This window comes from Vicugna pacos, chromosome 12, assembly GCF_048564905.1.
Source record: "Vicugna pacos chromosome 12, VicPac4, whole genome shotgun sequence".
Lineage (NCBI taxonomy): Eukaryota > Metazoa > Chordata > Mammalia > Artiodactyla > Camelidae > Vicugna > Vicugna pacos.
In genome coordinates this window covers 10207384-10221518 of record NC_132998.1, presented here as the reverse complement: position 1 = coordinate 10221518, position 14135 = coordinate 10207384, and the positions used below count along the sequence as shown (strand labels likewise).

Below are 14135 nucleotides of genomic sequence, written 5' to 3'. Positions count from 1 at the left end.
CATACTATCTCCTTCTTGGGAAGAATATCCTTGCGGGGAAGGTTTTCATGCGGCCAAAATGGTTTTCCTTTTTTTCCACCAACTGTAACCACCCTACAACTTCTAGCATCATATAAACTCCTCCTCTCCACAGAGTAGCAACCAGTAGAAGTAAAACACGGTATCAGTTCTGAATAAGAGAAAAACACACACACATGGCAGGACAGAAGGAGGTTAGACACTAGCAAAGACAGCGTTTCTCCTGCGTCAGCATCACCTGGAGATTCACTAGTCCACCCCAGGCAGGTGCTTCCCAGGTGGTGCATACTGACTTACACACTTTCAAGTTTGAGAACCTCTCCCTACCCTCAGGTGGCAGAATGTGGGACGTATGTGAGCTTTCCTGAGGCCCAGGCTTCACAACCTGCTTTGGCCTTGGGGTAAAGCAAACTGACAGCTGTGCTCTAAGGTAAGGCACTTTATTGTACACCTGGGCGGGATAGCCCGGTTCTTTGTGAGGTAGGGAAGCGAGGTTGTAGCCATAGGCCGCCCACTCAGTTGTCACTCTGAGAGTGAAGTTGGCTGTGACCGTTCAGCAGTGGGTTAACACCCTACCAGGCTGCTGCCTGATAGACCCCCGGCTTCAGTTCCCTCCATCCCAGAGAAGAGCCCCGCGGTGAGCGTCCCTCCTCACTTCACAGAGGGGAAGTGTCTGTCTCTTGAAAGCGGGGGTTGACAGTGGTAGTGATGGCGCTTTTGTAGAGAGGATTGCTGTCCTGGGGAAAGAAATTGGTAATGATGAGGAAAAGTTCCAGGACTCCTCTTTTATCTAGTCCTAAGAGGCCGGCCTAGAACTTGGGCAGGCCCCCAGGAGCTGATGAAGTAGCAGAGGAACCAGGGTACGAGCGCGGAGGAGGCGCAGACCTAGTGAGGGGGCGTGGCTTGGGTGGGGTGGGGGTGAGGGCAGGAGGGTGAAGCTGAAAGCTGAGCTCACGTAGTAGCTCGGGACGGAAGGAAAGCCCCGCCCAGTGGGGGTAGGAGGCGGAGTACCCTCACCTGCTTCCAGTTCAGCTGCTGCCGCTCCTTCTCAAAACGTCTGTATTCTCGGCGGTCATAGATTTCTACTGAGAGTCGATACGCCAGGACCAACCCCAGTCCCACTGCCACGATGCCCCCAACGCAGCCCAGCACAATGATTTGGGTGTGGTCTGCTCCCTCTGTGGGGAAGAAACAACAGACTTCTGGGGGCTGGGGCCTGGGAATTGATCATCGGTCGCCCACAAGGCGTCCAGTGGCATCTAGCCTCCCCAGCCCTGCCTATCATTGAAAACAAAGGGACCTGCACAGAGTCCAAGGTTATCCTGGGTGCCTACGGCCTTAACCTTGTCCATTTGGTCCAGCACCTGCATTTTGCCTGCATTCATAGCTCTGCTTCAACCCTCTGCGTGGTTTCCCACTTCCTTTACGTTGCAGCCCCAGAGTTCTGAGGCCCTACCCATCAAACTTCAGGGCTTCATTTGGCACACCCACAGCATTGCTGCCCACTTACTCTCTGGGGGTTTCACTCTCAACACGACCCTGCCTTCAGCTTCATCCTCTGCTAAGAAGAAGAAGAGCCGGTTGTCTTGGGTCCTCTCTTTGCACCAGCCGTCATCCAGGATAGGGGCCAGAGCCAGAGTCACGTTGGCGTGGGCACAAGCCATGCTGCAATTCGTTGCCAGGGGACCAGTCCCAAAAGCCCCACACTCTGCACAGTCCCTGTCCAACGGGTGCCAACAAGTTACCAGCTGGGCAGTTGTCGCCCACACCACAGGAAAGAAAGAGCAGGTGGTGGGAGTGGCTCAGCAAGCCCTGCTGTGCCCCTGTTCCCAAAGTGCAAGGCCTGAGGACTCACCTGTGTCTCTCGCATGGCGTCTTGCAGCCTGAGCACTGATCACAGAGGGTGCCGTAGTAGCCGTCCGAGCACTGGCAGCGGTTGCATTTGCAGCGTCCATGCCCACTGCAGAGCCCTCCCTCGGGGCTGACACAGCCGTCCGTGTCCCCACTGCATTCGCATGCTCTGCCCGTGCGGTTAGCATGACAGTGACACACTCCACATTGGCAGCGGCCAAAGCCTGAGGCAGAGCCATACACATGGTGATAACCATACGCAGCGGACATCACATGCCACCACAGGCTAACCTGTTCCTCTGCATCCAGTTCCCTCCCCCATGTACCAGACACCCTCCCACCCCTACACTAGAATCTTTGATTCTTGCCCTTAGTGCCATGAGGTTTCTAGAGCCTAGATACCTTGGGGGAGCCACTCTAACCCCATCCTTCTCCCCAAAGTCCCCAGGTACCTCCACAGAGGATGCCTTCATGTCGCTCACAGCTGGCATCATCACACTCGCACAGACGCCCAGAGCTCTGTCCGCTGCAGGTGCAGCGTCCACACTGGCACCGTCCCCTCCCGCTGCACAGGGGCCATGTGCCATTGGGGGCCCGGCACCCAGATTCCAGATCTGGGGAGGACAGCTCAGCCTCAGAGCACTCACAGAGTCGACCCAGGCGGCCGGGGGGACAGCTGGGAGGGGAAGGTGGGGAAGGAAAGGGGTGTCAGAGAGCTTGACCATCCCTTAACCTGTCTTTCCCAGAATCCTATAAACCCAAGATTTCATGAGAGTTGGAGAGAGATGAGTGGCTGAAAGGAGGCCAGAGTACAATGAAGCATGAAGGAGTAGGAGAGCAGAGGGAGGGTTTGGTATACCTAGGAAGCTTCAGGAGGTGAAAATCAGGGTGGAGTCTCGGGATGTCTATGAAAAAGATGTCTAGGGACACCAGTGGGAGGATGAAAGGCAAGAGAGGAGGAATACAGAGGCTGGCCATTTGTGGGGAGTCACATGGGTGAGGGGGAGCAGGAGGCCCTCACCTGCACACCCCACATTGTAGGTGCCCCCTGTCACTGCAGTGAGGAGCTTGGAGCTGGGTGTCGGTGCAATTACAATCACACAGTGTGTGCAACTCCACAGTCAGCTCCTCTGAGAAGCCACGGGCTCGGAACCTCAGCAGATGGGGCTCTGGGAGGCAGTGGGTAGCTTGGAGAGTAACCAAAAAATTCACCTGTGGACAGGGTGGGCAGAAATCAGATGAAGATCATTGGCATGTTCGCACACACCAAACCCACTGGTCACCCAGAACCTTACTCCTTAGTAAATTAAGGGATAGGGTCATGTTAACACTCATCTCCTAAAAACGCGCTTGAGGAAGCTGCTCATTAAACCTCCTCAGAAAGGATGGATGGAGAGCTACCCATGGTTTTTACATTGTTTCCTGTGCCTTCCCTTGTCTCCTGCTACCTGCTCAATTTCCCACTGCCACCCCACGCCCTTCCTTCTGCCTATCCCAGCTGGCTCTCACCGTCTGGTTGATTCGGACATGGTTGCACTGGCCCCGGTCACCTGCCTCACCCTCTGTCTTCTCAGGACCGCCACACTGAGATTCGTAGGAGATGTGGACCCCAGAAGGAAGTAGAGAGTGTTCGTGTTCAAGGGTCACAGTGGATGACAGGCTCTGTGGAAAAAGAGAGCAAGTAACCAAGTGAAGGCAGGACTCCAACCCTGCCCTCTCCAGCTGTTCCAGATTCTGCCAGAACCCTGCCCTCAGCCCACCTGGGAGCGCCTTCCATTCTGCCTGGCCCAGAGGAGTTTCTGCAGGAAGGGCCCATGATAATGTTGAGTGAGAACACAGGATCCAGAGGCCTCTAACCCTGCATCTCAATGCAGCTGCAGCGAGGGCCTGCCAGGGGTCAGGGGCTGGCCAGGTGCTGTAAATAGCCAGTGCTGTTTTTCAAAACCCAAATCAGGACAAGTAACCTGTGTGCATACAAGTTCTAAAGGAGGGTAGATTCTTTCAACTAAGTTTGTCCTGGGAAATTTGATATTGTCTCACATTTTCTCACCTTGAGTTTAGACCATGATCCCTGTCACCAAAAAGCCTTTAGTCTAGTGGCAGAAATAAGACCTAAACCCAAGAAACACTTCAAAATTTGTGTGGTTGCTTCTACCTGTAAAATTCTAGGGCTCCTGTGAAGAATATCTCTGAATTATTTATAAGCTTAGTGAAAGCAGGCTCCAGATATCACACTCTTTATGTCCAGACTGACTGGAGGACAAGTGCCAGCCCTTCCATCTGTTATCTGTGTGACCTTGAGCAAGTCACTTAGCCTTCCTGGGTTGGTATCCCCATTAATAAAATAGGAATAATAGTTTCCAAGTAGGGGTTTTAGTGGAATAAATGAGACAGCACACAGTACGTGTACTCAGGACAGTACTTGGCATGAAATAAAAGCTCAATCAATGTTCATTCCCATCCTTGCCCAGAGCAGGGCTCCATGCTCTGCACAAATCAGGCACTTAAGGTTTATGAATGAAGGACTGAAGAAATGAGCTGTTAATGACGGCCAAAAGAGCTGTGCAGTGTTACACCAAAAAGTAATCATTCCCTTAGTTCTGCCACCCCACCTGAGGGTCCCTTTCCACCTTTCCCCAGTGCCCACCCTCAATCCTCTCCCTCAGCCCCAGCCCCTCACATTATAAGCGTCCATGATGAGCTGTACCACATTGCTGGAGTCCTCGCTCAGCTCCCCCACCACGGACTTGGGAATCAGCTTACTCAGCTCCTGCGAGGTGAGGAGTTGAGGGGACTGGTGGGTCACAGCTCTAGGGAAATAGCTTCTGGGGGTCCAGAAGAGGGGTACACATGGGGGAGGAGACTGTGTCTTTAAGGAAATTGAGAAAGGTTGGGGGTTGGAGGTTGCATTCAGGTAGCTCTCACCTGGTAGACAGGCAGCGTGGCACTGGTGACAGCAAAGATGGGCTGGATGTTTGCTGCAGAAAGGGCCTGGGCTACCTGACCCACAGAGGGGTAGTCCTGGAGCAGGGAGTGGGGACAAGGTGAGCGCCCCAAGCCCCCTTCACAACATGCAAGGGGCCCTCAGCCCAGGAAATGCAGGAACCAGGGTTCCACCAGCTAGAGGAGGGAAGGGTTGGGGAGTGGAGTGAACTGGGATTGTCTGAGCAGTGGGGGGACATGGGGAGGAGGAACTGCTGGGGAAGATGGCAGGGTGGTCTCTGGTCAGGATAGTGAGGCTGGGGGTGGGGTCCTGGGAGGAGAGGAGGTGTGGCGCCAATGGGGCTGGCGGGTGAGGGTGGCAACTTACAAACTCCGGGCTTCGGCTATAGAGGCCATTGCTGTCCAAGTGGCAGTGCCCATCACTGGGCATGAAAATGCCACCCAGCTTCCCATCCCCAGCTGTGTGGAATGTGTCATCTGAAGTGAACACCAGTAGCCGGGACACATTTCTCCAGCCAATCTGCTCCTGGAGTTGGGTGGAGGGCTAGGCTGTGCATCCAGGCTTGGATGGCCCTTGAGCCACCCCAGCCAGATCTATAAATCAAGGATTTGGCCAGCCTTGTTCGAGTCAGTTTGTCCATCCCCCTGTCTCCAGCTCTCTGCTTCTCCCTAGCCCCCTAAACAGGGTTGCCCTAAACACATGGAGGCTTTCTTGTGAAGTAGGGGGAAAAAAAAACAACACTTCTTCCTCAAGACATTTTACTCCAATGTACCAGGAAGTTGTCAAAATAAATATGCAGACTACAGGGACTACGATACAAAGGGCATCCCCTAGAATTGTGCACTGCACAACCACAGATGGCTATTCTGGCCCTAAGCAGCCCTTCTGACTCAGAGCCTGTCCCCGCTCCCTCACCTGGCAGAGGGCAGCCTGCAGAATGGCATCGAAGCCGCCTTCGGGCAAGTCCAGGTTGCCAGACACACTCTGACGGCCCACCTCCTGCTCGAAGGCTTTAGCATCCCCGGTGAGGGACAGCACATGGTGAAAGCTGAAGGGCGGCTGGCAGCGCTCCAGCCGGGTGGGGCAGGGGTGGCGAAGCTTGGAGGGCACTGTGCTCACAAAGGGCAGCACTGTTTTGTCCACGAAGGAGCCAAAGCCTGGGAAGTGGGAGGCATGAAGGCGGTGCCAGAAGTCACTGGACAGCAGCAGGATGTGGGGAGTGGAGGCCACTGCCAAGGACTCAGGAGGGGAGTCCAAGGGAAGTGGGGGGGGGGAGGACAGTCATAGAGGTAATGAAAGAGGGTGCTCCCAGAGGGCAGGGACCCAGGACCCAGGAGGGGCAAAGGAGTGAGACCACTGACTCAGGGAAGTAGGGGATGGAGATAAAGAGGAGGACCCAGTGGTGGGCAGGTAGGGGTTTCTAGAAGGCTGGGGAAGAAAGCACGGCTGTGCGCAGTATAGCAGCAGCATAAGATGAAGAGGGGATCTTGAACAGGGGAGGGATGAGAGAAGAATGTGCAGCAGGGATGATGGCATTTTGACCTTGTCCAGGGGACACAGGCCTGAGACAATGGCATTAGGGCAGTGTCCGGGTGGCTAGGTCTATCTGACCCTGGGAGCTGTCTGAACATAGCCTCTCCAGACTCTGGGCCTCAGCTGGCCTTCGTGTGAAATGAGTGGTCTTACTGGACAGTCTCTTAAACACCCCCCAGCTCTGACCTAAAAGATAGATGTCTTGGGGGAGATATGCCAGGAACCTGTGGCCTGGTCAAGTCCATTAAAAACCGGGAGAGGGCAGGTGGGGCTCATGTGCGTCCAGGATACCGGCAGAGGCAGGGCGGCGGCTGGTTAGAGGCGGAGGGCCGGCAGGTGCTCTGCTCGCTCACCGATGCGCACAGAGTGGGTGACCTCCTGCAGCCGCACCAGCAGCGCGTGCCCGAGCTGGCGCACGCGCTCCAGGTCGTCCTTCATGGAGTAGCTCAGGTCCATAAGGTAGTACAGATCCACCGGGTATCCCTCGGCTCGGAGGAAGCGGACCCGGAGCTTCTGGGGCTCCCCTGGAGGGGTGGGGGTGGCGGCGGGATCAGCGGCACGGGGTGGAATCCCAGCCCCCAGCCCAGACCCCGCCCCGGCCCGCCGCCCCCTCACTCACCCGGCCGAAGTGTGACCCGGACCCGCTGCGGCGCCAGCTGGGTGGCCCCCTCGCCGCGGGTGCCCTGGCTGAGCGGCTCGTCCTGCAGCACCTCCTGCCGACCGCGGGGCTCCTCCAGCTCCCCCGGCGGGCAGCCCCGGGCCAGCAGCTCCTCTCGCCGGGCACAGCGCCGCGCCTCCGCCTCCCCCGTCGCCGTGAAGTTCTGCGCCGCAAGGCCAGGCGCGTCGGGACCCTAGCCGCCCAGACCCCTCGGCCCTGCTCCCAGAACCACCCTGCCCACCCAGGACACTCCCAAGCCCTTCCCCCGCCAAGTCAGCCTCCTGAGCCCCTCTGGTTCCCTCCCCTCCCCTCTTCCACAGCACACTTGAACATCGTCCTTTCTCCCTTGGCAGAGCCCACTTCCTACAGCACCCCTCCATCTCCTCCCCTATCTCGACGCCCCCTTTCCTCAGACACCTACCTCTCCCCTCCCCCTAGCGCCGCAGACTTCCTGCTGAGATCTCAGGGACCTCACCACGACTGAAAAAGGAGCCTGACCTCCTAGCCCAACCCCCCTCTATGTGTTCAGGCCAAAATGGGAAGGGGTCAGACTAAGCCCCACAGCTCCTGGGAAGGGGAAAAATAGGGACAGAAGTGGAGACGCCCCCCCCCCCCAGTGTGTGTCTAGTACCCCTGGGACTGGCTAGGAAGCCACAGGGGAAGGAAATGGTTAGAGTGGCTGTTCAGCTGGCCCAGGTGCCAGCCTCTTGTCTGGAGATTGGAGGAGACACACCTATACCCAATTGTCCCAAGAGCCCCGCCCAGCACCTCTGGCCTAGCACCTCCACTCTATGCCTCTAGCTGACTCTGAGTCTTCCCTTCCATCCGCCAGATTCACTATGTACCTTTCTCCTGGATCCACTCAGCTCTAGAGTTCTGCCTTTGCCTTCATTTCTTATCTCATCTAACTCTCCATCTTCCTGTGAGAGAGACAGTTCTGCCCCCACCCTCAGCTCAGGCACCCCTAATGTTCTGCATATATATGCACACAAGGCTGCTCCTGTGCATGTTAAGTTTATGTCTGTATTTGTGTGTTTGTGTATATATGGAGAAGACTAATGCCCAGAAATTTGGAGGAAGTACATTCTTGTTGGAACTCACCCTTGTATATAGGAAGAGGGATCTATTGTGGGTGTACGCATGATACATGATATTGTGGGTGTACACCATGAGCCCTGTCTCTTTAAGGCATAAACAAAGAACAGCCTTGTTTGACCAGCCAGGGAGACCCCTGCTCCCCAGCATCCTTCTTGCCACTTAGGTAGCTCAAGCCTTTCCCCCAAAGCCCACTGATTTCCAACTCCTTTCCTTCTACCCTTCCAGCCACAGGCTGCTACATTCCTAGGAAGATACCCCCAACCCCAACAGACTCAGAAACCCAATCACACACGTTCTGCAGTGGACTGACCCCCACCATGAGAGTGGACATGGGGCCTTTGGGAAGGAATTGGGATTAGATGAGGTCATGAGGGTAGAACCCTCATGATGGGATTAGGGCCCTAGAAGAAGAGAAGCCCACCAGAGAGCTTGTCTGCAGCCCATCTGCAAGCCAGGAAGAGAGCTCTCACCAGGAATTGAATCAGCTGGCCCCTTGACCTTGGATTTCACATCCTCCAGAACTGTGAGAAATGAACTCTTGTTGTTTAAACCACCCAGTCTATGGTATTTTGTTATGGCAGCCCAAGCTGACAAATACATTTTCTCACATGCGTACACCCACAATAGATTCCTCTCCCTAAATACAAGGATGAGTTCCAACAAGAATGTACTTCCTCCAAATTCCTGGGCATTAATTAGTCTTCTCCATATATACACAAACACACAAATACAGACATAAACTTACATGCACAGGAGCAGCCTTGTGTGCATATATATATACACACACACATATATATGCACAAGCACAGACAGGAGTTCTACGTGCACAAACTCAGTCACACAAAGGACCGCAGAGTGCACGCAGAAATCACACATGTCCTCACATAGTCACACACGTAGATCCAGGCTGCGCATACACAATCGCATGGTTCAAAGGCCACAGGCCCATCTTTACCAGTTGCTTGCACCAGGCACAGCTTGGGTGTGAGAGGATGCACTTCTGGCAGGAGGGAGCTGGCTGGCAGGACCCTGGCAAGGACAGATCAGGATCCCCCCATCCTGTGGCCTCTGGCGGAGATGAGGTCTTGGCATCCAACTCACTCTCACCTCTGCTCAGGGCCAGCAGGAAAACAAGGGCCATTGACAAAGCCACCATGGTCTGTAATAGGATATAAAGGGGGACATGTGGGTCCTCAGAGAGGGTCCTCAAGTTTTTGACCCTCTGAACTTAGCCTGTGGTTGTCACTGTCAAAACTCTACCCCAACTCTATCTCCCCATGCAGTTTTACTTCCCCCCGTGGATTCAGCAGTTTCTTCAAAATGGCAGGAAGGGGCAGATGCCAGGCTTGGGTAGGGGTCTTGGAGAAGAGATGTCCCTCCTGTGTGCAGACTTCATAAGGCCAGAGTGGGCAAAATGGCCTAACCAAGAGTCTGGAGAGTAGACCTGGAGGCACCATGGTCTGCACACAGGTCTATTCACCAAGGTTCCAAGCCACAGTGGAGAGAGCCAAACAGGAAGCAGACTATGTCTGGTCCTGCCTCAGTCACTTACTGGCTGGTATCAAGTCAGACTTTCTGGGCCTTAGTCACCACAACTGTAAAGTAAGGGGGTTGAAAAATAATCTGACAGCCCTTGTAGCTTTCATAATCTTGGATTCGAAATAAGGGAAGAGAATCAGGGGCCCTAAATAAAGGGGGAAATCAGGGATTAGGAATGAGAGGAAAGAAAGCTGGAGGAGATGAGGGAGTGTGTGAAACAGGCAGGGAAAGTTAGCTGTATTTGATTGACCTGGTAGCAAGAGGAATAAAGATTAGACCATAAGAATAACTGTCTAAAGGTCTAGGATAATAGAGGAAGGAAGGTCAGGGTTGGTAAAATTTTCTCTTTCCTGTACTTTACACAAAGGGGTTCTAGATTGGAGAAAGAGCCTGAAGTCAGGGTAATTCCTGGAATGGCCTCTAGGGAACCCCAGGCAAATCTCAGAATTTTTAAAACTTATTAATTAAAAATGTGAATAGGCAACCCATTACCATGTTTCAAAAACCAAAAAGTTAAATCCCAATGGCCTTTTTTGCACAAATGGAAAAGCTGATCCTAAAATTTATACGGAATTTCATGAATAGCCAAAACAATCTTGAAAAAGGACTAAATTGGAAGACTCACAATTCTCACTTTCAAAACTTACTACAAAGCTGCAGTAATCAAGACAGTGTGGTATTGGCATAGGATAGGCGTATAGATCAATGGAAAAGAATTGAGAGTCCAGAAATAAATCCATCCCTTGATGGCCAATTGATTTTCAACAAAGATGCCAAACCATTCATTAGTGGAAGGAACAGTCTTCAACAAATGGTTCTGGGCTGACTGGCTATCCACATGCAAGAGAATGAAGTTAGACTCCTACCTCACAACATGTACAAAAATTAACTGAAAATGGACCAAAGACCTAAATATAAGTTCTTAAACTGTTAACTCTTAGAAGAAAATATAGGTGTAAATCTTCATGATTTTGGATTTGAATTCTTAGCTATGATGTCAAAAGCACAAGCAATGAAAGAAAATAGATAAATTGAACTTCATCGAAATTAAAAACTTTTGTGCATTAAAGGACACTATGAAGAGACTGAAAAGACAGGCCACAGGATGGGAGAAAATATTTGTAAATCATGTATCTGTTAGGTACACAAAATATATAAAGAACCCTTCCAACTCAACAACAAAAAAAGAAACAATACAATTTTTAAATGGGCAAAGGATCTAAATAGACATTTCTTTAAAGAAGACAGACAAGTGGCTAACAACGGATAAAAAGATGCTCAGCACAATTAGTCATCAGGGAAATGCAAATCAAAACCACAGTGAGATACCACTTCACACCCACGGGGATGGCTAGAATCAAAACAGAAAACAAGTGTTGATGAGGATGTAGAGAGAATGGACTCTTCATACATTGTTGACGGGAATGTAAAATGGTACAATCACTATGGAAAACAGTTTGGTGATTCTTTAAGAGGTTAAAACACAGAATGACCGTAGGAAAATTTCACCTCTAGGTATAGCCCTAAAAGAATTGAAAACAGGTGTTTAAACAAATGCAAACTTGGGCAGGAACGTTCTCAGCAGGACCATTCACAATAGCTAAAAGTTAGAAACAACCCAAAAGTCCACCAACGGATGAAAGAATAAACAGAATGTGGCACATACATACAATGAAATATTATTTGGCCATAAAAAGGAATGAAGTACCGATACATGCTACAGCATCGATGAACCTTGAAAACATTATGTTAAACGAACAAAACCAGTCATGACCAATCACATATTATACAATTCCACTGATATGAAATAGCCTGATTAGACAACTCCATAGAGACAGAAAGTGGATTAGTGGTTGCTGGCAGTTGGGAAGGAAGGTAGGATGAGTGACTACTTAATGGGCAGTTTCCTTTTGGGGTGAAGAAACAGTTCTGGAACCTGGTAGTGGTTATGGTTGCACAACATTGTGAATGTGCTTAATACTACTGGACTGTACACTTAAAGTGGTGTAAAATGATAAATTTGATGTGCATTTCACCACAATAAAAAAAGTCAAAAAGTTAAATAAGAGTGAGAAATCTCTCGTTCCCATCCCCCATCCACCCCAGTTTCCACACCTACTTGAAATAACCACTGTTTATTATCTTTTGTTTCTTATGATCTTTCTAGAGATTTTTTTCTGTATATACAAACTAATAGAAACACATACATACTCTTCAAAGGATAGAATCAAATGATAGAACTCTACAAATGATAGAAAACTTCACACCCAGTTTTACATCTTGTTTTAACTACTTTTCTTGGAGAACCTGCTACCCAAGAAAATAAAGAACTCCCTTGTTCATTTTTACAGCCATACAGATTTCCATTGCACGGATGCATCATGTTATAGTTAGTCTCTTAGGATGGGAATTTACATTGTTTCCAATTGTTCACTATTAGAAACAGTGCTGCAGTGAAAATTCAGGTATGTATCATTTCACGCGCTTGCAAGTGAATCTGCAGGATGAATTCCTGGAAGAGGATTTGTAGAATTAATAAATAGGTATTATCTCTAATACTGGCAAGCAGAGTCGACATAACCTCCTGAGGGGCTGCACCAGTTTACATCCTCATCAGCGGGGAATCTGAAAGGCCAGCTGACTCGTTGTCGGGAAGCATCTGCATCCTTCTCAGCCTGAGACTCAGTTTTAGATGCTCTGCGCGGAGTGAAGGGGTGGGGTGCTGAGTCGCTGACCACCGCCATCCTGCTCCCCACCATCTGTGACCCCAGGCTAAGTAGATCTATATTTAACGGAGCCTCCACCCTCCTGCGAGAGTCTGGCCCAGGGCTCAGCCTCTGCGTAACCTCAGCCTTGCTCGCTCTGCACGCCGGTGTCAGGGGGGCTGGGGAGGCCACAGCACAAAGCCCAGTTTGACTCATCTCTCACAGGTGGGGCTCCAGGCCACACTGTTTCCCCAGGATGCGACAGTCCCAGAGAGTCACTCAGCTCCCCTAAAGGGGGCCCTTGGTCCCCCCTCCCCAAACCCCTTCTCCCAGCTCTCTCACGTCTCCTCTCCTCGCGATACATGATCTACCACTTGCTTCTCTTAATCTGCCTCACCCTCTGTCTCCCTTGCTATTCAAAAATCTGATTACATCTCTTGGCAGCTTTTCTCTCCTCCCTTTCTTGACTGTTCTTTGTTTTACTTCCTTTCCCCCTCTGACCCTAACCATAGAATGGCAGAGTCTTCCATTCCAGACCCTTCTTTTTGCAAATGGAAACCTGAATCCCAGAGAGGTGAGTGACTTGCTCAAGGGCCCCCAGCGAACTAAAGCAGAGCAGGGGTGGAAGCAGGCCAGGCCTCTTCCTCTGTTCCAACCCAGGCACTATCTCCATGGAAAGTTGTGCCTTCTCCTCATTAGCCCCAGCGGGCTCTGCGTAATCCCCTTCTCTTTCCTCTGAGTCTGCTCCAGTCTTCCCTTCTCTCCCTCTGGGGGTGTCCATTTTCCTGGACTTACTTCTGACTTCAACACACAATTTATTGCCCCCTCAGCAGCTGAGAAACAGAGCATCTTCCCAACCCATCCAGATCTCCCAAGAGGTGGAACTCTTTGCTGCCCACTCAGAGTCACAAGGAGGGGACAGAACTGAGCTGCTGGGCCACAGGCTCCCAGGAGTGTAGGATCTGTGGCCAAGGTGCCAACTGGGAGAGGTTGGTGCCGAGCACAAGGCATTTAGCAGCGATAAAGCTAGGGATTAATATTGGGAGACCCTATCTTGTCATAATCCTTGGCACCTGGCTGGCAAGCAAATGATAGCACTCACACATCCCCCACCTGCTTTTTCTCTCGCCAGACCCACTCTTGGGAAAGTGATGCAAGAAAGATGGGTGGGGGAAGGGAGGGCTTGTGAAACGGGAACAGGGACAGGGGATCTTGGGAATGCAGAAAGGACTTCAGAGCCTTTCTCAAGTCTCAACTGAACCCTGGGTGTCTTCAGGTCAGAGCCCTCTTCCCAGGAGGTTGGGACCAGGTAGGGCCTGGGCCGGTAAAAAGAGGAGGCGGGAGGGCTGGTGCCCTGGTACTCACAGGTGCGTGCGGAGCAGCCCTTCCTTCCTCCGGCGGTAGCAGCAGTAGCAGCAGCCTTTGTGTACTGATCTGGGAGGCTGCAGAGGAGGAAGTGACACGCCCCGGGGTGGGGGAGACTTGGGGGTGGTGGGGGTGACTGATCTAGGAGAAGGTGGAGCAGATAAGGGTGAAACTGGGCCAAGGAAGTTGATGCTACAGGGACCTGGAAGAAGGAAGCAAGGGAGCTCATCTATTGAGTCCCTGTTACAGGCTGGGTGTATCATGTTAAAATTAATTCTCACAACAACCTCAAGACACAGGTGTTAACATTCCCCCCAGCCCTCTGATTTTAGAGATGGAGAGGCTTTGGGGTAAGAAGTAAAGAATTTTGCCCAAGGTCACATAATTAGCAACTAGCTCTTCCAGGTTGAAATCCAGGTCTGCC

The 14135-nt window shown here is 51.7% G+C and overlaps 1 protein-coding gene across 1 annotated transcript; it reads right to left on the bottom strand.

Moving 5' to 3' along the window:
- Positions 1–442: 442 nt before the first annotated feature.
- On the bottom strand, positions 443–13814 carry ITGB7 (integrin subunit beta 7). The gene is made up of 15 exons (XM_072972732.1): positions 13712–13814; positions 9058–9261; positions 6966–7167; positions 6700–6870; positions 5729–5970; positions 5180–5338; positions 4795–4890; positions 4550–4639; positions 3379–3531; positions 2891–3081; positions 2322–2545; positions 1874–2093; positions 1529–1737; positions 1036–1196; positions 443–755 (listed from the first exon to the last, which is right to left on the bottom strand). The coding sequence occupies exons 2-15, from the start codon at positions 9256–9258 to the stop codon at positions 675–677; spliced, it is 2400 nt and encodes a 799-aa protein (XP_072828833.1). The 5' UTR covers positions 9259–9261; positions 13712–13814; the 3' UTR covers positions 443–674.
- Positions 13815–14135: the final 321 nt, after the last annotated feature.